General features: G+C 46.0%; 1 protein-coding gene across 1 annotated transcript in view; it reads right to left on the reverse strand.

Annotated features, from left to right (window-relative positions):
• Nucleotides 1–3,545: 3,545 nt before the first annotated feature.
• MARCH9 (membrane associated ring-CH-type finger 9) overlaps nucleotides 3,546–25,618 on the reverse strand; it is a 226,912-nt gene continuing 204,839 nt past the window's right edge. The window contains exons 2-4 of the mRNA XM_029594902.1: nucleotides 18,454–18,609; nucleotides 17,493–17,685; nucleotides 3,546–4,736 (exon numbers count right to left, since the gene is read on the reverse strand). Of these exons, the coding sequence (XP_029450762.1) occupies nucleotides 4,408–4,736; nucleotides 17,493–17,685; nucleotides 18,454–18,609 (678 nt within the window). The 3' untranslated portion in view covers nucleotides 3,546–4,407. The remainder of the gene's footprint in view (nucleotides 4,737–17,492; nucleotides 17,686–18,453; nucleotides 18,610–25,618) is intronic.

A 25,618-nucleotide genomic window follows, 5' to 3' on the forward strand; every position in this document is an offset into this window, starting at 1 on the left:
TTCCATTTGCAGACAGCAGATTGCCCAGTGATTTTCCACAAAGGTGCCCTAAGGTGATCTGGGCTATGAGCTTCCACTAGAAACCATTTCCTAGAAAAGCAGGGAACAGTTTCACTGAAAATGCTGATGAGTCACTAGCTAGCGCTAGGGCCTTGCACGTCTCTGAATCTGAGCTCCTGGGTTATCTTTTAATTTTCTTTTTTTATTTTTAGCAGGAGGTTTAATCTTCCTGCTTTTGCTCTGATTGTTACATCCTTGCATCCCTAATGGAGTAAGGAGGCAGGGCATTAACAATTTTGCCTCCCTCCCAAAGATTGCATAGGCTCTCAATCTAAGCCAAAAGATTGTCCTCAGCTCATGGCTCAGATCTTATAGTTGGATTTTTAGCAAAAAGGGACTGATCCTCCGGTTTACTCAATCTGAATTAAAACCAGAATGAGAACTATCACTGAAATGACAGAGTAGCTGTACTGTTAACCCTAGAGCTTTTTTTCCTATGGTGCTTTCACCAATGCCGATCATTAAACTGGAACATGATTTCAGTAAATCTTTAAGAATAGCATTTTATCTCGGTCAGGATGTGGCGGGCCTTCCCCTCTGGAAACGTGCCCATGCATGCAATACACACATACCACATACTTTTACACCTGTCTGCCACACACAGGCAGGGATCACAAGGTATACACAGATTCAGAGTTCCCCCCACTTCCTTCTTGATCACAAAAAGTTGAACCATCATATCAGCACTTCCTAATCCGGGTGCTGGAGCCACTCAGAAGTGCTCACTTCCTTTCTCTCTCCTGGAGACAGCATAAGGTGATCCCTGCATTTCAAATGTCAAGATTAAATAACAAGATGAAGGCCAACCGCTGAGGAAGCTGCTAGATCTCATGGGCTTCTGAATGCCCGAAGAATTTACCTGCGGAGGATCTGGTAGACCTGCTGACTGATGGATAGGGACTGGTTATTTAATTCCTCGTTGCAGTCAGAGAGCCTGTCCTTTCTCACATAGCCGTCAGCTTGCAGAGGCTGGGGGGTGTGGGGGTTTTTAAGGCCCCCCGATTGCTGAGAGTTCTAGGGTGCTCGCTGCAAACTTTATGTCCAGTCACTGTAGCAATGCCACTGTATTGGTACATAGACACGTGCAAGGTACATACAGTACGTGCATTTCTATTAAGGAAGAGATCAGGGTAGGAAAGCAAAATGCTTTTCGATCTTGAGAACCTCGGGCATAGCCTTAGAGACACATTCTAAAGCTCAGGTTCTAGGGAATCTAGGGGAGAGTGTCAGGAAGTCGTTGCAAGTAGGGCTTCTGTTTCTAGGTCTTTATAAATTGTGAGGTCCATATTCAGAGGCATTTAGCCAGGTGACGCAGAACTTATCCGGCTACATGAATATTTGGGCACTTCTCAGGATAAATGTTAGCCAGATAACTTAAGAGGCATTCCAGGGGAGCTTCGGCAAGGAGTTATGTTAGGCAGATGAGTTATCAGGCTACCTCCAATATCCAGGCTGAGCTGGATAACTTATCTGGCTAAGTCTGGTCACAGCAGAGAGCTGTCCTAAGGTTAGCTGGCTAAAGTTATCTGGCTAACTTTAAGATAGTGGCTGCTCTATTGAATATACCTCCAACGTTAGTCGGAGAAGTTTATTTGGCTAGCTTTGCAACCCGGACTGTGTCTGAATCTGGATCTCTGTAAATCTAGGTATTTATTTTCCAGCTAATTAGGGTGTTTTTGAGGTTACGTAATAGTGGTGTTTCTCAGTGTTTTTGCAGAGCAGACACTATCGCTGGGTACCTTTTCTGGCTGAATTAAGATACATTTCTGTAATACAGCTGTACAGTCACAGCAAAACAATGCTTACATGCCCCCAGGTAACCAGCACCAGTGCTTACATTTCCCAGTCGTCAGTACATGCTCCTCCCTCCAGCTAGCACTCTCCCACCACAGCATCCCAGCCCTACCACTCTCTTTCCGCCACCAGACCGTCCTTTCTTCCTGCAGCTGAGGAATCATCGGTGCAGAAAAGGCTCAAAGACACAGTGAAGAATCCAAGGCAGGCACAGAAAAGCAGTGAGAGAGTAGCAGGGGCAGTGGTGTTCTTCTGAAGCTTACCCAGTACACCCACCTTACGTATTTATGTATTTGTGTGTTTGGTCTTTTTGGCCTTGCTGTGTTTTATCGGTGTTTATCAGTTAAAACCTAAAAACAACAGCCTAGACTGTAGAGCTCTATTGATCAGACCCTTGGGGGAGAGCCCTAGGGACACATTAGAAGGCTCTATCATAGACTGCTCCAGTGGCTTAGCAGCAGTGCTGTATGCTGCCATACTGAGGATTGGGTTTAACTCCTGGGTCAGCTCTTCTTTTGCCCGGGCCACTCAGGTATTGGGATGCTGCAGAGGGGCATCTCAGCCATCACTCAAAGAGTGCCCCTACTGGCTGGACTGAGGGAGCTGTGGTCTGTGACTCCTGCAATGGCTGAACTAGGTGAGGGCTTACAGAATAAGGGAGCCCACCCCCCCTCCCCACTTCCCCAGCTTAGTGGCAAATGAAGGTTCATGGTGTCGTAGCCCAGTAAAGGCCAGTTTCGATTGAGATGGGCCATAACAAAAAGTTCTATCATTCTGCTCTGGGGCAGCTCGAGGACAACTTTGGGCCATACACATTATAGAGCTCTATAACTGAATTATGGGGAACCTTTCCAAACCTTCCTGTCAGTTTGTACCAGTCTTTTCAAAACTCTTTAACTTGCAAATCTGTAAGCTTGTTTCTCCTCTCGAACAGTCCAGTCATCGCATGGCCTAAATGTGCAGTCCTAAGGCACGGCTAATTCCGCCACGAACGCATCATGTCCACCTCCACCGCATCAAAACAACCTCCCCTTGGATTCTTAAGGGTCAGAGGGAACGGCAGTGATGCAACTAACGGGGGAAGGAGACAACTGTCCTTCTGCAATTATATTTCCCAGGCCCCTGAAACATCAGGAATAAGGAGGCCCAGCTGGCACGGTTTTTTTTTTTTGTGTAGGACAGGGAGATTCAGTCTTAGTTTTCCTCTGTCGCAGGAATGGAATTGTGGTTCTGTTTGCCAGAAGGAAAGCGTGGACCAAAGGTCGATGCGTGCGGGAAAGGGGGAAGAAGGGACCGGATGGCTTCCAGAAACGGAGCCAGCTGGCCACTCTAACCCGAAGGACAGTTTTCTGCGTCTCCAATTTTCACCGAGACAGCGGAAAGGAATGCGTTAACATGCCTCTCCATGACGGATGAAAAGCTTTGGAGGACTTTCTGAAAAACAAAACTGCACACAAAAATTGCATCTAAACTCATTCTGACGGCCATCACAGGCTAAAGATGGCCTCAAACACATCAAGGAATCGAGCCAGAACAGCTCTCGATGCCTTAGGCACACGCCTGACTGCAGCCCTGTCGAAGAACTGGGCTATTTTCTGCTGCAAGAGACACGCGACGGGAATGGCCCCTTCTTTATCCTTCAGCTTTATAACCCCACCAGACCTTTAATATTTGAGAAAATAAAAGAGAGAAAGAAATTTATTGAGAGTCCACCATTTGCATATAAATTATTTTGTTATCCTCCCATGGAGACAAAGAGAAGCAGGGAATAAACATACAGTCATGCAATAAATTAAAGGTGAAATGCACAGGTACCTTATTGCAGCGATGCTGTTTTGCCTTAAAAACATATTTATTGCACCTTTTTTGGACTGGTAGTTCATAAAATCATCTCTTGACTGGTTGGGGTTTCTTTCCCTTACACAAAAAGCTTGTTTATGCAATACTGATGGTTGGGGCATATTTTTCTCTTCAAATAGTAAATTTTTTAAGCTAAGGTTATAATGAACTTGCAGGATGTGGCTTCTCTGTGTGTGTGTGTGTGTGTATGCAGGTTTGGGGGAGGGGGAAGAGGAGACCGCATGAATGGATTAGCTATGTTTGATAGTGAAAGAGCAAAATACAATTTGCAAAGTTCTCTTCTTTTGTTTTGGGAGGCCCTGAATGTTTGTCTTCTCTTTATTTCATCACCAGAGGGCAGTAAAGACATTTTTCACATTAATGGGAGGGTGAAACAAGAAGGGGGAGGAGGATTTACCAAAGATTTTTATCCCTTTCCACCACCCCCCCCACCACAAAATAGGGAGAATGAGGTGACAACAGTGGGAGGTAGGCAACAGGACCCCAAAAATCAGGAGTCTGCTACCCAAGATTTGTAAAGTCAGCCAATGTGCATTTGAGCTCTACTCCAAACGGACTCAAAAATGGAGCCTGCTCTGGTAGTTGGAAACATTCCTTTTCCAAACTCTCACAGGGCCCCTCCCCACACGTGGTCTCAGTTTTATTGTCCGAGGAACCAGTTCAGGTGAAGAACATAATCCGTGACTGGATTCCCTATACGGTCGTCACCCTCATGACCACCTCTCTGTTTGAACCGGAGCTGTTCCGGTGCTCGCTAGGCCTCAGGTGGCTGAGAAGGTGCAGGATGGTGTATCCACAGTGATGGTTCAAAAGAGTTCTAACTCGCTGGGTGTGCCGGCCACCCTCACCATTGTTGGAAGGGTGGTTCGTCCGTGAATTCCTTCCCCCGAGCTTTGTAGTCCCAGCAAGTGGTTCCCCTAAATCCTTGGTTTTGTCATAGTTCAGCACTTTCCATTGCTGGTTCACAGCCTGCCAGCGCTTAAAGATTCGGTACACCGAAGAGCCTTCATGGATAATCAAACCTGTGAAAAAAAAAAAAAAGAAAGCATATTTAGGCTGAGCTTAATAGTTAAAATTGGTCAACTCTTCCCCTTTTAAAGAGGGAATGCCCTGTTTTCTTGACCAAAAATTAGGTTTGCTACCCAAATAGGGCCAGTGCAAGGAATTTTGCTGTCCTTAGTAGCTTCAAAATCTGGTGTCCTTCCTACCTGGCCCTCCACCACCTACTTTCCACCCTTCTCTACCTGTCATCCCTCCATGTGCCTGCACCCTATCCTCTACCAGATTCGGTCTTCTCTCCTGCTTCAGGCCTTCCTGGGCCTGGCTGCTGTCAGTGGATGTGTCTGTTAACCTGGGGAGCGTGAATCACCATGCATTCAAATGGCCTGGCATTGCTTGCTAACCTCACTGGATGAGGTTTCTGATTGGCTGGGACAGCAGAGCCAAAAAATAACAAGAAATCATTGAGAAGCACCAGGTGAGGTTTAGTGACAATCCAATTTCTACTGACTGCTAACAATTTACCCTGTGTAGGATTACTGCAGTAATAATGGGAGTCTTTGTTGCGTAGGAACACAGAGAAGTTCACATTCAGAAGCATTTAGCCGGCTAACTCAGAAGTTAGCCGGCTAAATGAATATTTCAGCTCTTATCAGGCTAAATTCTAGACGGCTAATAGGTTAGCCAGCTAAAATCTAGCTGGTTAAGATAGGGGTGTTCAGGGGGCATTTTTTTATTTTAGATTTATATTCCGCTTTTTGCACTTTTTTCAGCGCTTCAAAGTGGATTCCATTCATGTACTGGAGGTATTTCCCTATCCCCAGAGGGCTTACAATCTAAGTTTGTACCTGAGGCAATGGAGGTTAAAGTGACTTGCCCAAGGTCACAAGGAGTGACAGCAGGACTCGTTCATAGCCCACTGCTCTAACCACTAGGCTACTCCTCCACTCTTCCATATCTGGCTAACTAGCTGAGCAACACAGCAGATGAATATGAACACCATAGTGCCTTGTAAAAGTGTTCACACCCCAGTACATTTTTTCACATTCTGCTGTCTAAAACAGGGATAAGCAAACACTTTGAGCCATGGCCTTCACCCCCTTTTCCTCCATGCAATTGCTTGGGCCCCCTCCCCAAGTTGAGTTACATTTTACATATTATATATATAGGTGTGTGTATATATAAAATATATATATATATATATCAATAACAGGGCATGCTTCCATACATTAACAACGACAGGTTATGCTTCCGTGCACATCAATCTTATTCATTTGGTTGAAGAATCGTATTATCATTCATAAAATGAATTTTGTAGTAGCAAAGAACCTTCAGATTTATCTTCTATCCCCGACACAAAGGCCTTGATGTTTCACCGCCTAACAGCTTTATCAGGGGGAGAATGGTGACTGTTCAAATGATTGTAGCTGCACCATTAGTCGCTCAATGAAAAATGTAATTTTATTTGTATGATCTTTACCAAAATTCAAATCAATTCACATATCCAGGCTTTTCTTATTCTTAGAATGGGGAAAAGAGGACTGAAATGGAGAGAGAGAGCGAGAGAGAGAGACAGAGAGAGATCTACCTGTCTATATGTGCATAAGCACACACACACACACATATATTTATATAGCTATACACGAAGAGTATCTCTCACCAACCAATCAGTTGTTGAATCATTTGCCAAACTGCAGACATTCACACTGCCTGCAACTGTTACGGTCCTGGGCCATGCCTCGGGACCTCCACTCACCTCCCGGCCCGGCCACAGGAGCCCCTCCACTTTGGCTCCAAAGGCCCGAAACGCGGCCTACTGCAGTGTTTTCCCTGCGAGATGCCAACGACGATCCGCGGCTGCCCCCCCCCCCCCCCCCGGGGTTTCAGTCTTAAAGGGGCCAGCGCGGGAAATTCAGGGACAGTCTCCCATTGACGTCAGACGCTGCCGGGTTATTTAAACCCGGCAGTCACTGTCATGCCTCACCTTGCAACGAGGTTCACTCAGTCCCCTGAGTTGCTAGTTGCTGCGTTGGATCTTGGATCGTCTCTTCTATTTCTGGCTTCGAACCCGGCTTCGTCCATTGACTTCGTCTTCGCTCCCGCTCCTGGTTTTGGTTTGGACTTTTGACTTCTGGCTTCCGACCCGGCTCCGTCCACGACTCTGTTTCCAGCTTCCGCCCCTGGCTTTGACTTCGGACCTCTGACTTCTGACCCTGCTTCGTTCCTGGACTCCGACTTCTGTTCACTCCGCCTCTTCAGGTATCCGGTTCTTGCTGGCCATGGGGATTCTCCTAAGTCCCAGCGGCTCGGGCTCTCACAGGCTCCTCCCGGGGGAGCCTCGGGCTTCCGAGGGTGAAGACTCTTCCAGCCTCCTGGGCCCTACCATCCTCATCGACCATCTCTTCGACCACTTCCTGGATCCTTGGTTGCAGAGGGTCCCACCTAAGTCCAAGAGGTCCGGGTCCCTAAGGGCTCCTCCTGGGGGGACCTCGGATTTCCAGTGGTGAAGTCTTCTCCGGAGTCTCTCGTCAGTGCCGCCTCCCGGCTGCGACACTCACTGTGGGTCCCCACAGTGCAACATCTGCAGTCTCAGCCGGCCCAAGGGTCCACGACCATAACAGCAACAAGCTCAGTTTGGATTCACTTCAAATTGCTGCAAAAAGCAAACTGATATGCACAGACACAGAGAGGCAGACGCCACATCACATCCAGACAGGCAGACACCACACTCATAGGCCAATGCACTAATAAGGTGTGCCCGGCCTAGCGCACAGTTTTACTCCTAGCGGGGTGCGTGTTTTGGACACACAATAATAGCGTTTGATGCAGCAAGGACATTAGTGCATATAAACTGTGCATGCTAACAAAAGTCTACTAGATCGAGCCCATTGCATTTAAATTCCATGTAAATGAAGGCATTAGGTATTACTGGCCGATGCAGGAAAGTGCGCCCAACGGATGTTGTTTTACGCCGGAAAATTAACTCCAGTTCTGGAGGTGGAGTAATGTTTACTCGTAGTCAAGGGCTCATGAGAAATATAAAAAACGTGGTTCCCTGTGTTGCAATAAATGTACCCCTTGTAGGGTAGGCTTGTTTAGAGAGATTAGTATAAGATTTAGTTATTTAGGGTTAGAACAAAAAATACAAAAATGTATGTAGGGAGCAGTGGAGTAGAGCATGATGATTGGCTAAGGACACCTTACAAATTTGTGGGTGATATCCTTTCCGTTTGTTAAACATGCTTTGCAGATTTCCTTAACTTCATGTAATTGATGCATTTTTGTTAGGAACGCACAATTTAGACGTCCGTGCGCCTGATGCAATGAACTTTCGAGTGCCGGAAACGCACATTTCTCCCTAGTGCACCCTTTTTGCACGTCGCTCCACTTTCTTCCTCATTTAAACATTGCATCGGGCGTCTTATTGCATCAGCCTGTTAGAGAAAGATACAGATACAACAAACTTGGAGACAGGCACAGACACACTAGGCACACCGAGATAAAGTCAAAGAGAAAGACACAGACGCACACAGACATCCAACAGCCAAAGCAGAGACAGACGGAAACACTACACCTCCACATACAGAGAGAGACAGATGCACCACATCCATCCACACAGACATCCAGATGCTCCACAACTGAACACACACATATCATAACTAGACAGCCAGGCCCGAAGAGATACACACCACACCCAAAGGGATACAGAGAGACACCCGCACCACCTTACACCAAGAGATAGACATACCACAATAGGCAGACCACCACAGGGTCACACCACGCCCAGTCAGAGAGATAGAAAGATCCAGACTGAGGCAGAGAGGCAGTTACATATCACCACAGTCAGCCACACACACAGATAGGCACATCATACTACAATCTGGCAGAGAAACACAGAGACACTGTTACAGGTTCACTCTGTGGGTGTGGCAAAACACAAGGACCCAAAGGGCCGGTATCCCGAGTTGAGACCTGCTGCCCTGAAACACAAACAAGCCTTGCATCCTACAGACTCCCTTCCTAACAGGATCCGCTGTTTCACGCTTCTCTCTCACACACACACACACACACACACACACACACACAGAATCAGCACAACTGTAGATGACAGGATAAGCAAAGCAGTGCAGCAAAGGTAGTGTACAGATAGCAGTAAAGACACTATTTGCAATATTGTAATATAAATACTTTCTTATGCTTATTAGGATGGCCCAGTTGTGTCTTGTTAGTTGAGGATTCTCTCTCACTGTCTGTCCCTCTGCCATCTCCCTCCCCTTAAATTTTGATTTATATTTTGCCTTCAAAGCATATTACATTCAGGTACAGAAGGTATTTCCCTGCCCCAGAGGGCGTACAATCTAAGGGACTGATTTACATAGGCTTTTCTGTCATTCTGTGTCTATGGGAAAAAATGCTTAGTAAATGAAGCCCATGCGGGCCGATGCAATACCCTGCGCTCAGGCTAGAGCACAGATTAACCTATGGTTGGATGCGCGTTTCGGACGCACTCCCAAACCCTTTATGCAACAAGGGGATTATTGTGTCCAAAACACGCGTCAAAACCAGCGCATAGTTAATAGCGCTCATCACATGTAAGTGCCATGATGATGAGGCTATTAGCTATTCCCCTCTTATGTAAAAAATAAATGTGTGCCTGATGTGCAGATTTTTATATCAAAAGTTAACGCCAGCCCTGGAGCTGGCCTTAAGTCGGTAGGAACCCAAAAAGTTAACAGAAAAGCAGAAAATACTGCTTTTCTGTAGTTCCTCTGACTTAATATCGTGGCGATATTAAGTCAGAGGAACTAAAAAAAAGGAGTAACATTAAAAAAAAAAAGTCTTGCCAGCAGTCAGGTTAGGAAAACGGACGCTCAATTAACGAGCATCCATTTTCCTTACCCGTGGCTATGCACAGGTTAAGAAAACGGATGCTCATAAAACTGTCCGTTTTCCTAACCCGCACACAGTCCTGGGTGCCCAATTCCGAGGAGGTGCTAGTTATGCACAATTTCCCCTAGTGCCTCCTTCTTAACGTAACGGCTCATTTGCCTACTGCACTGCGCGCCTAGGAGAGGATAATGGGCACGCATTAGAAAAGAGGGCATTCAAACATGAGTGTCCGTTTTTCATGTGACGATATTGCATCGGCCTGTAAGTCTGTGTCACAGGTAATGGAGGGTGAGTAACTTGCCCAAGGTCACAATGAATGGCAGCAAAGAAATTGTTTAATCTTTCCGTGATGGCCTTATCTTCCCTAAGTGCCCCTTTAACCCCTTGATCATCTAATGATCCAACCAATTCCCTTGCAGGCTTTCTGCTTCGGATATATTTTAAAAAGTTTTTACTGTGAGTTTTTGCCTCTTCAGCCAAATTGTTTTCAAATTCTCTCTTAGCCTGTCTTATCAATGTCTTACAATTAACTTGCCAATGCTTATGCTTTATATTATTTTCTTCCGATGGATTCTTCTTCCAATTTTTGAATGAAGATCTTTTGGCCTCTTTCACCTCACGTTTTAGTCATGCTGGCAAATCGTTTGACCTTCCTTCCATGTTTCTTAATGAATGGAATACATCTGGACTGTGCTTCTAGGATGGTATTTTTTTTTTTAACAATGTCCACACCTGTTGAACACTTTTTACCTTTCCAGCTACACCTTTCAATTTTTTAAAAAATATTTTTCTCATTTTATCAAAGTTTCCCTTTTGAAAGTTTGGTGCTAGAGCTGTGGATTTACTTACTGTCCCCCTTCCAGTCATTAATTCTAATTTGATCATACTATTATCACTATTGCCAAGTGGCTCCACCACTGTTAGCTCTCTCACCAAATCCTGTACTCCACTGAGAATTAGATCTAAAATTGCTCCCTCTCTCGTTGGTTCCTGAACCAATTGCTCCATCCAGGAACATTATCTTTCTAGCATGTCCTGATGATACATTTACCCAGTCAATATTGGGGTAATTGAAATCTCTCATTATTATTACTGCATTACCAATTTGGTTAGCTTCCCCAATTTCTCTTAGCATTTCACTGTCCGTCTTAATATCTTGGCCAGGTGGATGGTAGTATACTCCTATCACTATACTCTTCCCCAACAGACAAGGGATTTCTACCCATAAAAATTAAATTGTGCATTTAGTGTCATACAGGATCTTTATCTTATTGGACTCTAAGCCATCCCGGACATAAAGCGCCACCCTGCCACCAAGATGCTCCTGTCTATCACTGCAATATAATTTGGACCCTGGTATAGCGCTATCCCATTGGTTATCTTTCCAGTATATCTCTCAGATGCCAATTAAGTCTATGTCATCATTCACTGCTATACTCTTTAATTCTCCCATCTTACTTTTTAGACTTCTGGCATTAGCATACAAACATTTCACAGTGTGTTTTTTGTTTGTATTAAAATTCTGCTTTTCAATTGACAGGGATAAACTGGAACCTTTTAGCTCAGGTGAGTTTTTAATTATATGATCTTGGATTACTTTTCTTATTATTGGAATCTTGCTGTTGGGATGTCCTAACTCTAATGCTTCATTAGTATCCTTTGAAGATTCCTCCCTCCGAACCATGCGCTGCTGAGCGACTGTCGGCTTTCCCCTTTGATTTAGTTTAAAAGCTGCTCTATCTCCTTTTTAAAGGTTAGCGCCAGCAGTCCGGTTCCATCCTGGTTAAGGTGGAGCCCATCCCTTGAGAAAAGACTTTCCCTTTCCCAAAAAGTTCCCCAGTGCCTTACAAAACTAAATCCCTCTTCCCTGCACCATCGTCTCATCCACGCATTGAGACTCCGGAGCTCTGCCTGCCTCTGGTGACCTGCGCGTGGAACAGGGAGCATTTCAGAGAATGCTACCCTGGAGGTTCTGGATTTCAGCTTTGTACCTAAGAGCCTAAATTTGACTTCCAGAACCTTCCTCCCACATTTTCCTATATCGTTGGTGCCTACATGTACCGCGACAGCCGGCTCCTCCCCAGCACTGTCTAAAATCATATTTATTTATTATTTAGCATTTTTATATACCGACAACCGTTTGCACATCGTATCAGTTTACAATTAACTTAGAACTGATAGGCAAAGGCCTTTACAAGGAACAGTAACTGAACTTAAACCATCGGAACAGGAAACAGTAGTCAAATAAGGGAGAGCTAGTGTACAGAGATTAAATTTACATAAATTTACATGTATTTACAAAATAATCAGAGACAAATGCATATGGGATCTGTTAGCAATTATGAGGACGAATTGGCAGACGGGTAGACATATCTAGGTGATGCGTGAGGTCTGGGACCTTTGCACCATGTAGGCATGTTACCAGGCGATCCTCACGCTCACCAGCCACCCAGCTGTCTACATTCCTAACAATCGAATCACCAACTATGATGGCCGACCTAACCTTTCCCTCCTGGGCAGTAGCCCTGGGAGACACATCCTTGGTGTGAGAGCACAATGCACCACCTGGAGAGCAGGTCCTTGCTACAGGATCATTACCAGTTTTATGCTCTCCGATCATGAGACATTCTGTTATGCTCCGCGGCCACAGGCGGCTGCGGCCACTGTTGCTCACCTCTTTGTTTGCTGCCTTAGCTCCGTTATGGGAACTTGCGGCCTCGGCCAGCTACCACCAGCCTTCCACTCTCCGTTCTCGGGCCTCCTCGAGCGGCAAGGACGCCGCCGACCTCCATCTTACCCGTGGGGTTCCCTAGGTGCACGCGCATGCTCCCCGACCTGCTTTAACTATGTCATGGCGGGAACCTCGGGGAAGTCCTCACCTGGATACTTAAGTTCACCAGCCCAGACAGACAGCGACTTGGCAACGAGTTCACTTGCTACAACTATCTAGTCTCTTTGCAACCCTGTTCCGGTTCCTACTTCCGTGTTGGAGAATATCGGGTACCCGCTCCTTGGGGGCCCTATCTTGTCTCTTGGCTATCTGCTCCTCGGAGGGCCTTCACATGGATTCCTGCCTGCCTCGCACCCCGAGGCTTCTCCGGACCTGCTTCTGCCTTCAGCCAATGTGAGTACTACGCTGCGGTTCCTGTTGATGATACTAAAAATTAGAGTCAGTACTTTATAGTGAATTCTGTATTGCTATCAGCGAGAGGGTGATGTGGTCAAATTTCTTTGTCCCTAGTAACAGTCTAGCTGAGGCATTTTGTAGTAGTTGTAAAGATTTTTATTTTAGGGTAGGCCTAGTAATAGGGAGTTGCAGTAATCTATGTTGGAAAATATTAGTGATTGTAGAACAGTAGAGCAGTCCTGTATTCTTAGTAAAGTTTCAGTTGATGTAATATTCGAAGTTTGGAGTATCCTGTTTTAATTAGTTTGCTTATATAGTTTTTCATTAACAAATTTTCATCAATCTGTATTCCTAGGCCTCGTACCTGATCTGAAGGAGTAATGTTAAAGTTTCCGAGGTCTAGGATTGGCGGTTTGATTATTGTGGAATTTCTTCTCAACCACACAATTTCAGTTTTTTTTGTGTTTAGTGTTAGTTTCAGCTGAGTTAGTCTTTGTTGTATTGCCTTCATGAACGTTGGCATTGTCGAGGTAGTTTTTTTCAAATGATTTGTTGAATGGGATGTAGAATTGTATGTCGTCTGCATAAGGAAAAATTTGATTCCTAGTTCCACTAGTAATGCGCATAATGGCAGCATGTAAATACTTCTCCCCGATACTTTAAAGTTTTGAAAATTTCCCCAAGCAGCACTTACTGATTCTTTTCAGCCACCAGCAAGACGATCCTCTCCTCCCAGTACTCTCACTGGATTCCTCTTAAGGCCGAGGCTCATGGCATCCACATGTCACAGCAAAGCTTAACATCCCCTTCTCCATCTCCTCCCTCTCTGAGACTCTCTGGCCCCCACTCCCAGTGTAGCACCCATCCCCTCATGATTGCCTCTCTCAGCATGAAGACTCAGACTCCAAATCAGGGCACTCTGGGGATTTAGTCCACCTTAAGGCTGTCACCTTTGCAGGCTAATGGCAGGCACCGGAGCTGCTTGGCACAGTTAATACAGTCCCAGGAATCTCTCCACAGTGTGCTGGGCAAGAACTGGAATCATTTCTAGCTCCTGCCCCCCATCCTTCTGCTTCCTCTTCCTTTCCGCTATAAGGAAACTATAATGCTCCAGCAGTCCTCCTTTGAAGCAGCTTTCTCCTCAGAGCTTCTAGGGAGACAGGCTCAGTAAGTAGCTTTTTTTTTTCAAATAATGATTGGCCTGCAGCAGCCAGTGCTCCCCTAGAGGCTTGTTCTCGCTCCCCCTGTTTGTGCCCCCCAGTCTAAAAAAATACAAATCAAAATGCATTAAAGTAAGAGTTTGTTTCATGGATCTATACCACGCACTCTACACTTATTGTGAAGTCTTACTGCATTAGTCTTCACATCCTTTGTCACAGCTAACCCAAATTAGCTCTGGTTCTAAAAATTGCCTTTAACGAGGTCCATAATAAGTTAAATAGAGCCAACCTGTGTCCAGTCACAGTAGCTAAACATTTAAATTACAAACAGGCATTCGGGAGAATCAAAATACAAAATTAGATGAAATTTCCTATTTTGTTTCATTTCATTATCAAAGTGAAACGATTGAAATCTGACAAATTTTCGTTAGTTTTCATGTTTCACTCTGAAAAGAAAATTAATCCGTCAGGCCTATACCCAGGCCCGAAACTGGGGCTTCACCTAGGAAATAGGCCGAGGCCCAAAGCAAAGGCCTTGGCCTAGGCCCGACTGCAATGCTGGGGCCTGGGCTTAAGCATAGGCTGCGGCCCGATGCAGGAACTGCAGCCTAGGCCTGAGTGAGACACTTCTGGGTTGGGTTCTGGCATTGGGCCTGGTCTGGGCCAAGACCCCGGCGTCGGATCCAGGTCTTGAAGCCTGGGTCTTGCGTAGGGCCTAGGCTGAGTTCACAACAAACTATCGCAGCCTAGGCCTATGCAAGGCCGAGGCTTCAAGGCCTCATGACTATGCATGAGAGAGATTTGCATGCACTGCCTCCACTGTAAATAAATCTATCTCATCTTTATTCATTATGGATATCCTGAAAAGCTGGCCTGTTTGTGGCTCTCAAGGACCATAGTTGGCCACCCTTGGCATACTGTTTGCAAAAAAAACAAAACAAAAAAACCCAAAAAAACACTTAGAACATACTGTATACATGTGGGAGAAATAGAACTTTTGGTCTCAATGCTAAGGAATTTGAGAGGTATAAAACAAACAAGCACATCACCCTGCTAACATGGTGGTGGCATCACATGTTGAGGGGATTGCTTTGCAGCAATCGAGGAAAAGATGGATGCTGCAACGTACCGGAAGATCCTGGAGGAAAACCTGTTCCAGTGTGCCACAGACCTGGGACTGGAGAAAAGACTGACCTTTGAGGAGGATGAAAATCCTAAGCACAAAGCAATAATAAAGTGAATGTCCTCGAGTGGCTCGGTCAAAGTCCCAGACTTGAATGCAATGGAAAACTATAGCAAGACGAAGACTGCAGTCTACGGATGATCACCACCAACTTGAAAGAGCTTGAGCTTTTCTCCCAAAAGGAAAAGTCAAACATTGCAGAATCCTGCTGTGCAGAATTGGTAGTCGCTTATCCTAAATGATTCATGGCTGTATTTTTTGCAACAATCAAGTACTGAGTCAAGGGGTGTGAAGATTTGTGCAATCAAGTATTTTTGAAGTTGTATTGTTAATTATTTTGGAATTAGTAGTTAAAGCCTGTCCAAGGCCATGGTAAGACTGAGAAGTATAATAAGTGCGTAACTGAGATGTGCGGTTGTACATTCATACCCCCACCTCTTCTTTCCCTTATCTCCCCTTCTAAAGCCCCTTTGATTCCCTCACTCTTCCTTTCCTCCCCCACCTGATTCTCTCACTCACCCTGGTTTCCTCCCCCTTCCCCATGAGCCCCTCACTCACTCAGGTTTAATTCTCCCTCCCAAACTCCTCACTTACCATGCTTCACTACCTCCCCCACCCCTTGAACCCTGGTTCACTTCCCCCATCCCCAGTTTACTCACTCACTCCCCCCACTTCCTCTGGTTCACTCACTTCCTACTCACTCTTTCAATTCTTTACCCCATCGGTTCGCCTCATTCACTCTGGTTCCCTCCCCACCCCATGAACTCATCCCGGTTCTCCCCACAAACCCCTCAGTCACTCTAGTTCTCACACAAATCCCTCACTCTGCCTGGTTTATTCCCCCCATCCCAAAACCCTCACTCACCCTGGCTCACAGTACCCCCTCCACTACCCTGGTTCACTCCCCACTCCCATCTCTAGTTCATTCACTCACTCATTCCCCACTTCCCTTAGTTCACTGAATTCCCTCCCCCCTGACTCCTGTTCAATTCATTCTCTTCCCCCGTGGCGAACATCTGGTCAGCCCCTAGGACGGCCCTAGATTCCTGCTATTGATTTTCCAGCTTAGTGGGATACCTCAGTCCATTTCAGCCCCTCCTCTAAGGCTGGTTGTGATTGGAGGTCCCAAATCTATTTGGTGGGACTAGGTAAGAGGAGAGTGTGGTCATTTTGAGTTGATTCTTGTAGAGTAAAGAGCTGTTTTGCTTTTCCCTGCTGAGTTGGGCCCACTAACCAAACTTGGTGTTTTTGTCCATTTAGAGGAGATTCCTTATCAGTACACCCCTTTTCTGAGAGGGTCCGCCTCATTTTTTTGGAACAGAAATTGTGAATTTTGATCAAGCTTTGTTCATATCAGTTTTTTTTCTTGTTCTGGAGAAACCCCTGTACCCTTTGGAGAGGGGCAAGCTCAATCCAGAGAGAAGGGGCTGGAAACCTATGAGCTGTCCTATTCTGTTCTATAGAGGAAAGGAAGCAAGACCAGTGATAGTATTACCCACCTGAGGTGTTAGGACTGAATTGGATTTTCTCCTTTTTGTTGTGAGGAGGATTTTGATCCACCCCTCCCTCCCAGGCAGCTGGGCTTAGATAGCTGGCTCCTGTGTGCCTCAGACTTTTCCTTCAGAGAAGTCACCCAGATCTAAAAGGAAGCGTGGGAGACCCTCCACAGAATCTCTACCCCAAAGGGATTAGGACATAGTTTCTGTTCAAGAGACAGAGTTTTGGACTCAGGTAGGATCTTTTCAGGCTTTTGGAGTTTAAAGCATGATGCTTGGGCCCCGGAAGGAGAGGAGGGAAGATGCGCTGGACTTACTGCAAGGCCGCCCTCCTCCTGCTCCTCCTGTTTGGCAGAGAGGAGCTGGTGAGTAAGGGGGGGGGGAGGGGGTCAAGGGGAGGGTAGATTGCGCCACCCACTGCCACCAATGTTTCTCTTTCAGGGTGGTCTCAAGTTTCCTACAGAGAGGAGGTGGAGCTAGAGAGTACAGGGAGGGAGGGGGCGGAGTTAAATTTGCATACCAGTAATGTAGACACAGGGCAACTTCCCTCTATTATAAGTTAGATATTTCTATTATTGTTCTTTCATGATGAAAGTGTAGAGTATATTGTGTAGATTAATGAAACAAACTCAACTCATACTTTAATACATTTTGATTTCTATTTTTTAGATAACAGAATGTGAAAAATGTACAAGGGTGGATAGACTTTTCAAGGCGCTGGAATTGTCTTGTAAAGGGAATTAGTGGCACTGAAGAATACTAACTTGTATCATGGTTTTATTAATATTGAATTAGGTTTTAGATGACTATTTTTCTCCTCATTGTAAGCAATGGTGTGAACAAACATGAAAAAAAGAAGAAAAAAAAATATTTTTGCCCATTATTTTTGGCAGTTGCAATAAACAAAATTGTTTAAAGATTACCTATGCAGACTATGTCCATGAATCCATACATGCCATAACAGATCTGGAAGAGCAGGTCCTGGCGCTGCCACTTGGCGGAGGGGCTGAGCGATGACCAGATTAACCAGGAGATGCTGGCGATGAGGAAGAGGGAACCCAGGATGATGGCTGCTATCTGGACCTTCTCAATCACCGTCAGAGAGATTGCCTGCCACTGGAAAGATGCAAAAGACAAGAGTCACTGCCAGAGGGTGTGCAAACAGGCAGCCCAACTATAACTCTGCGGCTCTGCAGGACAAACGTCATCCTAAGAAAAACAGGAACCACAAGTCCCTGGTGAACCCTGCTTGTAAACAAAGAAGTACCTATTGAGTGGTGCAGCAAGTAGGAAGCTCCCTAGATAAAGTTACCCCGGACAAACTGTTTTGAATGTTGACCTCACATTGACGACTTCCAGAGAAACATTAAAGAAAAAAATATTTGTTTTCTTTTTAAACCGAGCTTTATCCAATCAAACCATATGCCATGCGAGGTCTCTCTCATGCTCTAAATTTCTCATGAGCCTTCATCTATTACCCGAAGGGATCACTTCCATGCCAAGATTTGGATGCTCTGATGGGATGTAGAATTGTGGGGTAATTGGTGGAAAAGGAGAACAATGACAACGCTTTTGGCGGAAAATATAAAAAATAAGAGAGACAGTTGACGTAAACATACAAAAAGACAATGTATTTAGCCCAACTTACTGACATTTCAAACTACCTTCTGAGGTCTTCCTCTGGGTGATAATCGAAATGCTGGTCATAAGGGCCCCCAAACTGTTTCATGAAACCCCAAATTATTCAAGATATATCCAGGACCTTCCAAGAAATTCAATTTTTTTTTTTACAAAACCCCCAAACATTTCCAAGTTCTCCCGGCCCCACTGAAACCTTCCACTTCCCCTAAAATGTGGGCCGGGTGCTTCCAGTCTGTCACCCACCTGGAGGGGGTTTTTAGTGCTGATGGCTAAGACTTGGTATTTGAAATAACAGAGCTCACAGCTCCACGAGCCTCTCTCACTGATCCACCGTATCAGGCAGGGCTGGTGAGTGCAGCGCACGGATCCATCACACCGGCACGGGCTGAGCAATTCCCCCTGGAAAACAGGAGAGACAAAGAGGAGCAGAAGTTAAATAATGCAAGGCAGCACAACTGGCAACTTTATACTCTGATATGTACAGTAACGATGGCTAATCCACTCCCTACCTGACAGCATAGCATTAGGCAAAAGAAACCTGTCAGCCAATCAGCTTCCTCTACGCCTTAATATTCTACCTCCTTCTCTTTCTCAGAGTCTGGCACTGTCACATCACATTATCACGGTTAGAGATGGCATCAAAACTTCAAACCTCCTTCCAGTTTTTATTCCAGTTAATTTTGTAACTTGGTTTTCTCATTATTGAGAAAGGCTTTTTTGCCCAACTTTTCAGTTTAGCATTTGGGGCAAAAGTCACCCATGGCTTTTGCACAAAGTGGCTGATTACGCAATTGTTTTCTGCTCAGTTTTTCCTTCCCAGAAGCTGCAGAAAATTTAAAGCCTCGAAGCAAAAGACAAACTGGCCTGGCAGAAACTGGCAGGCTTCTCGCACTCTCGCTTGCCTTTTGTCCTTTCCTGAAGCTTGGTTGTTAGTCAGAAGCGATTCACCTTCTCTTCCTGAGCTACACATTTCCAAAGCAGATAAGGATGGCAGAACATAAGAATGTAAGAAGGGTCATGCTGGGTCAGACTAATGGTCTATCGGGCACTGCATCTTGTCTCTGACAGTGGCCAAGTCGGGTCACTAGGAAGTACCTGGAAGATCCTAATGAGGAGATCCATTCCCTGTTGCATTCCCCGGGCCTACCTGGCTAATAATCAGGCCCGGATATTAGGCACAGGCAATGAAGGAAACTTGCTGCACCACTCGTCCCCTAGAAGTGTCTGCTCTGCAGCAGCAGCAGCAACAACTCCAAGAAGAAAGTCCAGGAAGGGGCCTGCAAAGCCATCCTGCACTCACAGGGCCTGCAGCGGCCTGGCCTTTCGCTCACGGTAACAGAAAGCCCATGCGGAAGGAGGGGGCAGGGCTACCACAGGGCCTGAAGCGCAAGATGGCGTGTAGGCCCCATGCTGAGTTTTCTTCCAAGAGTTGTTGCTTCTGCGGGGCAGAAACCACTCTAAGTGACTCCAAGATGAAGTGGATGCCAGGAGAAAGGAGGATCTGGTGAAAGGCCATTTGGGGGCCTCTGTCCCGTACCTCCTATGACCTCTGTGGATGGGGTCACCCTCTATCTACACCTTGTGATGATTTCTGTCCTCCACCCCCTTCTCCCTCAAATTATTGCTTATGGGTGCCCACATTTTAAATCCAGCCCTACTAATAATTGATCATGGACCTGCTCTTCGGAAATTTGTCCAAACCTTTTTTAAACCCAACTAAACCCCTAAACTTGACCCCATCCTCCAGCAGGTTCTACAGCTTCTATCTGTGACTCGTGTTGGGCCACTAAATTCTGTTCTGTGTACACTATGAAGAATCTTCCACTAAGGGGATGTTCTGGGAGGTGATTTTAGATGGTGAATGATATGGTCTGGGTTGGAAATGTAAAGGTCCTTTCACAAGCACCAGGAGGAATTTGGAGAGCGAGGGGTTGAGAGAAGGAGTTCTAAGATTGGAGAGCTGACAGTCTTTTTTATTTTTGGTTTAATTCCATCTTTTTCAGGCACTCCAAAGCGGGTTACATTCAGGTACTGTAGGTATTTCTCTGTCTCCAGAGGGCTCGCAATCTAAACGGTGAGTTTTCAGAACGTTGTGCACGTAAAATACAGCACATATGCACGTAAGTAACCTATACGCATGCATTCTGTATTTTATAAAAGTTGGAAATACATGCATATGTTCACTTTTGCACGCACATATACGCATGTAAAAAAAACAGGTGGTCTGGGGCAATCCAGGGTGGGACTAACAATTATGTCCGTACACTGCTATTGTAAAAGACTCTTATAAGTACATCTTCCAGCTTACTAGTGTATTATCCGCTGAAAGTGATATCTTATCTGCTAATTATCTAATGTAAATGATATTCAAGGTGTTTATTGTGTACTACTGACAGGGTGGGAGGTCTGGGTGGCGTGAGGGGAGTTCAGGCTGAAGAACCGGGAGGGTTGCGAAGACCTGGGGGAAGGTCTGGGAGAACTGGTAGACTAATTGGTAAATTAGTAACTGCTTAATTTCCTCGATGCTCGCATGTTTTAAAATTGGCCGACTTGCGCGAGTAAGTCCTAGTCTACTTTCACGTGCAAAATATACACATATATATTTAAAACAGGTGGGTAAAGTACATGCGCTCAATCCATTGATATGCGAGGTTTCAATGTGGCGCACTTATTCGTGTGTAAGCTTACGTATGCACGTATGTTGCACGGTAGAATCCTGTGTATTTTATAAAACATGCATGTATTATAAAATGCTATAGCAAATAGGCACGAGTATATGCCGCTGTGCGCAGCGGTTTGAAAGTTAACCTCCCAGTTTGTACCTGAGGCAGCGGAGGGTGACGTGACTTGCCCAAGGTCACAAGGAGCAGCCGCCAGATTTAAAGCCTGACTTCTCGGGTTCGCAGCCTGCTGCTCTAAGCACTAGGCTACTCCTCCCCTCCCTAGGGGGGAGAAGGGAACGTCTTGGAAGTTTAGCCCTTGAAAAGTTCTCAGCTGGTAGATCTGCTGAGGAAGTTTGTCGGAGGAGCAGTAAAGAGCTCTCTCCAGTACTGCTGAGAAGCACCAAGGAGGATAACGACACCCAAGCCTAAAGGGGGACCACCCATCCTGCCCATAGCTTGAGAAGGGTTGTAAGAAGAGAACCCTGCAATAAATTCCTTTTTCTTTGTTTTTTTTCTAATTTTTTGGAACAAAATTATGGATGCTTTTCTGTGTGGGGAAACTCTCTTGGGCCCCATAGCAACAGCTGTTCTCCCGTGGAAGGAGCACTGAGCTGGGGCTGCAGACAAGGTTTTTCCACCTCTGCAGGGCCTGAAGGTGACCCCCTGCCTCCTGCAAAGTGAGAAGGAAGCTTTCTGTCCCTGTTTCCTGCTTCAACCACTTTCTAATCAAAGGGAAATTAATAAGCCATGTAGATCTAAAAGTGTGAAGAACAGTAACCAGTTAAGTGGCTTTTTAGAACAAACCAATTTTGGCTGGGAAAGCGGTTTATAAATTATTTTAAATGAATAAATAGATAAATCTATTTCAGGAAAGGTGTTTAAAGGACTTAAATATTCCATTTGATTGGAAGGGTCGTTCTACAGATGCTTTGGTTGAATCTTGGTAGAAAATTAAATGGACTGTGGATATGTAGCCCTTCTTAAACCATGGATTATGTCCAGTCATCCATCTCCATGGTTCACTTCAGTGATTCATCAGCTGAAGCTTGGTAAAATGTAAATTGCAGCCCAATCCCGACTGGAAGCCAACCTTTTAGTATATAATGCATTTTTTAAGATTATATAATTTTGAGTGTTTAGAGCTACAAAATTATTTTTCTTTAATCAGATTTCATAAACAAAAAAGCTCATCAAGGGGATTATTTAAGGTTATAAATAACTTTTTCTCTCCTCCTGAGGGGCCTACAAGTTTGCCCCCATTAGAGCAAACTTGTGACAAATTAGCTGACCCTTTTGTGAACAAAGTGGCTCAGATCAGAACCAATATTGAATCTAGAGCTAGCGACATATTTCCTAAGTGATTTGAGATATCAAAGACGATGGATGAATTTCAGATGGAAGAGGTGGAATCTGTTATTGCAGGAACTAAACTGTACCACTTCTGCTCTGGATCCATGCCTGAGCTGATTAAGATAGCAAATAAGGAGGTTTGCAGAATAGATTCAAGCAATAGGTAACACGTTACTGAGGGAAGGAATGCTTCCAGCAGCTTGTTCAGCCTATTCTGACAAAAACCTTCTTTAGACCCACAAGAATTGAATAATTTTCATTCTATTTCCAATATTTCTTATTTCATGAAGATTTTTAAAAGGCTGCAATACTACAATTAGTCAACTTTGTAGATGGTATCTTAAGCCATGACAATCTGGATTTGGACAGAACTATAGAACAGAAATAGTGTGCTGACTATGTTAGATAATATGTTGAGTGTTCTGGATGGGGGTGGTGCTGATTTTTTGAACCTAAGTGCAACCTCTGACACCATTGATCATCTGATTTCAGAAACTAGGCTGTGTGAGAGTATTAGCCTGGTGTTTATCCTTTTTAAAGAACCACACAGAGAGTGATGTTGGAAGAGTTTACCTCTGTTTCACACCCACATAATGTTCTAGAAAGGGAGCAATATATGAAGTGATCAGATTTAAATATGACACAAAAAAATTCAGGATAATTAAAAAAGGAGCAGATTGTGAGGAACTACAGAAAGACCTTGCAAGACTCGAGAACTGGGCATCTAAATGGCAGATGAAATTTAATGTGGATAAGTACAAAGTAAAAAGCACATATGTAAAAATTACTTTAATTTTACATATGCGACGATGGATTATGTATGAAGAGTAACCAGCCAGGAAAATGTACTAGGAGTCATTGTCAACAATACGTTGAAATCCTCAGCTCTGTTACAATTCCTCTCGTGGCTGGAGCCATGGGAGGCCTCTCACCTCTTTCTCCCCGCGACAGGAGCCGCCGCCGACATCATCTCCCTTGTGGCCTGGAGGCCGCAGAAGCCGGGGCCTTTCCTGCGGCATGGAAGCCACTTTGACCTGGTTCTCTTCCTGTGCTCACGAGGCTGTCTCGGAGCACCTCCCTTCAGTGGCAGGGACGCTGCTAACATCGGGGCCTGCCCTGAGGCCCAGTTTCCTTCCTGCTCCAGCATCGGCGGCAGCATGGCCGCTGTCCATGGTCCTGCCCACTTCTCCTAAGGGGCAGGGCCGCGTCTTCTAGCTAGGTTTAAAGGGCCCGTGGCCGGATATGCCCCGGGCCCCACCTGGACTCCTCCCTGGGCGTCTTCTGATCTTCAGTCCTATTTAAGGGCCCTGCTTTCACTCTGTCCTTGCCTTCACAAGGGGTCAGTCCTCCCTAGGACTTCTCGTCTTTACTCCAGCTTAGCATTCCTTGCTCTTCGTGGGATCCCTCGTTGTTTCGTTCCTGGTCTCTGTTGATGTCTTGATGTTCCGTGATCCAGTCCTGATGTTCCGTGATCCAGTCTTGATGTTCTTGATGTTCTGTGATCCAATCCTGATGTTCCAGATGTTCCGTGATCCAACCTTGATGTCCTGAACCCCTGGTTCCTCGTCCACCTTTCCTGGCGTGCCACCGTCGTGGTCCGTGACCAGCACATGGGGGACTATGTAGGGCGCTATGTGGTACAAGACCTTCTTCTCGTCTGCAACACAAGCCTCCGGAGGGTCATCCTTCCCTGTAGCCAAGTCCGTCTTGGTCCTGTTCCCTGAGGCTCGTTCCGGCCCTCAGATTCACTTGTGTCTGCTTCCATCCATGACCAAGACTCTGCCAGAACATGCTCCGCTCCAGCATGGTCCGTGACCAGCCATGGACGACTGTGTAGGGTGCACACCGGTGCAGGCTTCTACTGAATCTTCAACATGTTCCAGTCTCAACTTCCACTTCTACTCCTGGAGTCTATCTCGCATCAAGCATGGTCTGTGACCAGTCCTGTGGGCGGGCTGTGTAGGGCGCGCTGCGTCACAACCTCAACCTAGTACTTGATCCTGAATCCTTGTTCAGAGTTCTTCCAAGTTCCTCGTATGAGTCTCCACGTTCCAAGTTCCTCGTTTGAGTCTCCATGTTCCTCGTCTGAGTCTTCACGTTCCAAGTTCCTCGTCTGAGTCTTCCATGTGTTATGGTTGAGCGGTGTTTGGGTGGATCCTTGGGTACTGTGGCAGATGACCACGACCACGGGGAGGGGCCCCGTAAAGAGCCACAGTACTGGGCTAGACTCAGAATGCACAAACAAAAGATAGTTCTTTATTATACAGCTTGAAGAGTTCCACCAGAGGTGGCAGTAGTGAGGCAGTCTGGTAGTTGCAGTCTCAGGGACCTCAGCAGAGGGGGCCCTTCTCACCCCATTGGTATAGGGGGGTTCAGAAGCAGGTTTCCCAGCAAGGTAGTACTGTGGATGAGATAGACTGAGAGTTAGAGTACTCACTAGGTGTTCCACCAGGAAGAAGAGTGCAGGCACCGAGGCAGGGAGAGCAGGTCCTCGAGGAGCGAGTTCCTGTTCCCTGTAAGGCACCTGAAATAAAGCAGAGGGCCCCCGAGGAGCAGTTACCCAGGTTAGCAGTTACCCCGAAGGACAGAGAGAGAGCTTCCAGCGGCAGCACGGAAGCGGTAGAGTAGCGTAGACAGGAACGGATTCGAGTCCTTGCTAACTCAATGAGCTAGCAAACTAGAATAGGTTATATACCCGGATGGCGTGACATCAGCAAATGGAAATGCCCCCGAGGTTTGCACCAAAGTTGGAATAAAGACGTGGGTGGCGCGCGCACGTGCACCCTAGTAGGTACCTGGGAGGATCAATGGCGGGAGGATGCACCATAGCCATTCTGGAGACACCGGAGAGGTCGGCTTATAGACGCAGCGGTAGCCATCTTTCCTAGGTAAGCGGGAGGAGCCGTGAACAAGGTTAAGCAAACAGGGCGAAGCCATCTAGCACCAACGGACGCAACACCATGTTCCAGAGTCTTCGTCCGTCCTTGCCTCCTGTCCGTCCTGCCGCCTTTGCCGTTCCCAGCGGCAGGTCCGAAAGAGCTTGGAGTGGTCGGAGGACCACTCAGAGACCAACCTTGCGTGGTTGGCCTCACTGAAGCTGTGCAGGTTGATTGGGGGCTTTGCTTTCTGGTCTCAGCCCAGGCTCGGACATGTCTCGTCTGCCTCGGTACTGCCTTGGAGTTCTCTGGGGTTGTGCTGTGGCCCAAGGGCACACAATGCCCTTGGAAATGGGACCGCTCTCCCAGCGCTCCCTAACAAATTGTGAAGGCTCTCCTAGCGCTTCCTAACAAGCTCAGTGTGTGGTAGCAGCCAAAAGTGCAAACAGAATGCTAGGAATTATTCAGAAAGGAATGCAGAACAAAATGGAGAGCATCATAATGACTGGAATTATCAAT

Source organism: Rhinatrema bivittatum, chromosome 3 (genome assembly GCF_901001135.1).
Source record: "Rhinatrema bivittatum chromosome 3, aRhiBiv1.1, whole genome shotgun sequence".
Classification (NCBI taxonomy): Eukaryota; Metazoa; Chordata; class Amphibia; order Gymnophiona; family Rhinatrematidae; genus Rhinatrema; species Rhinatrema bivittatum.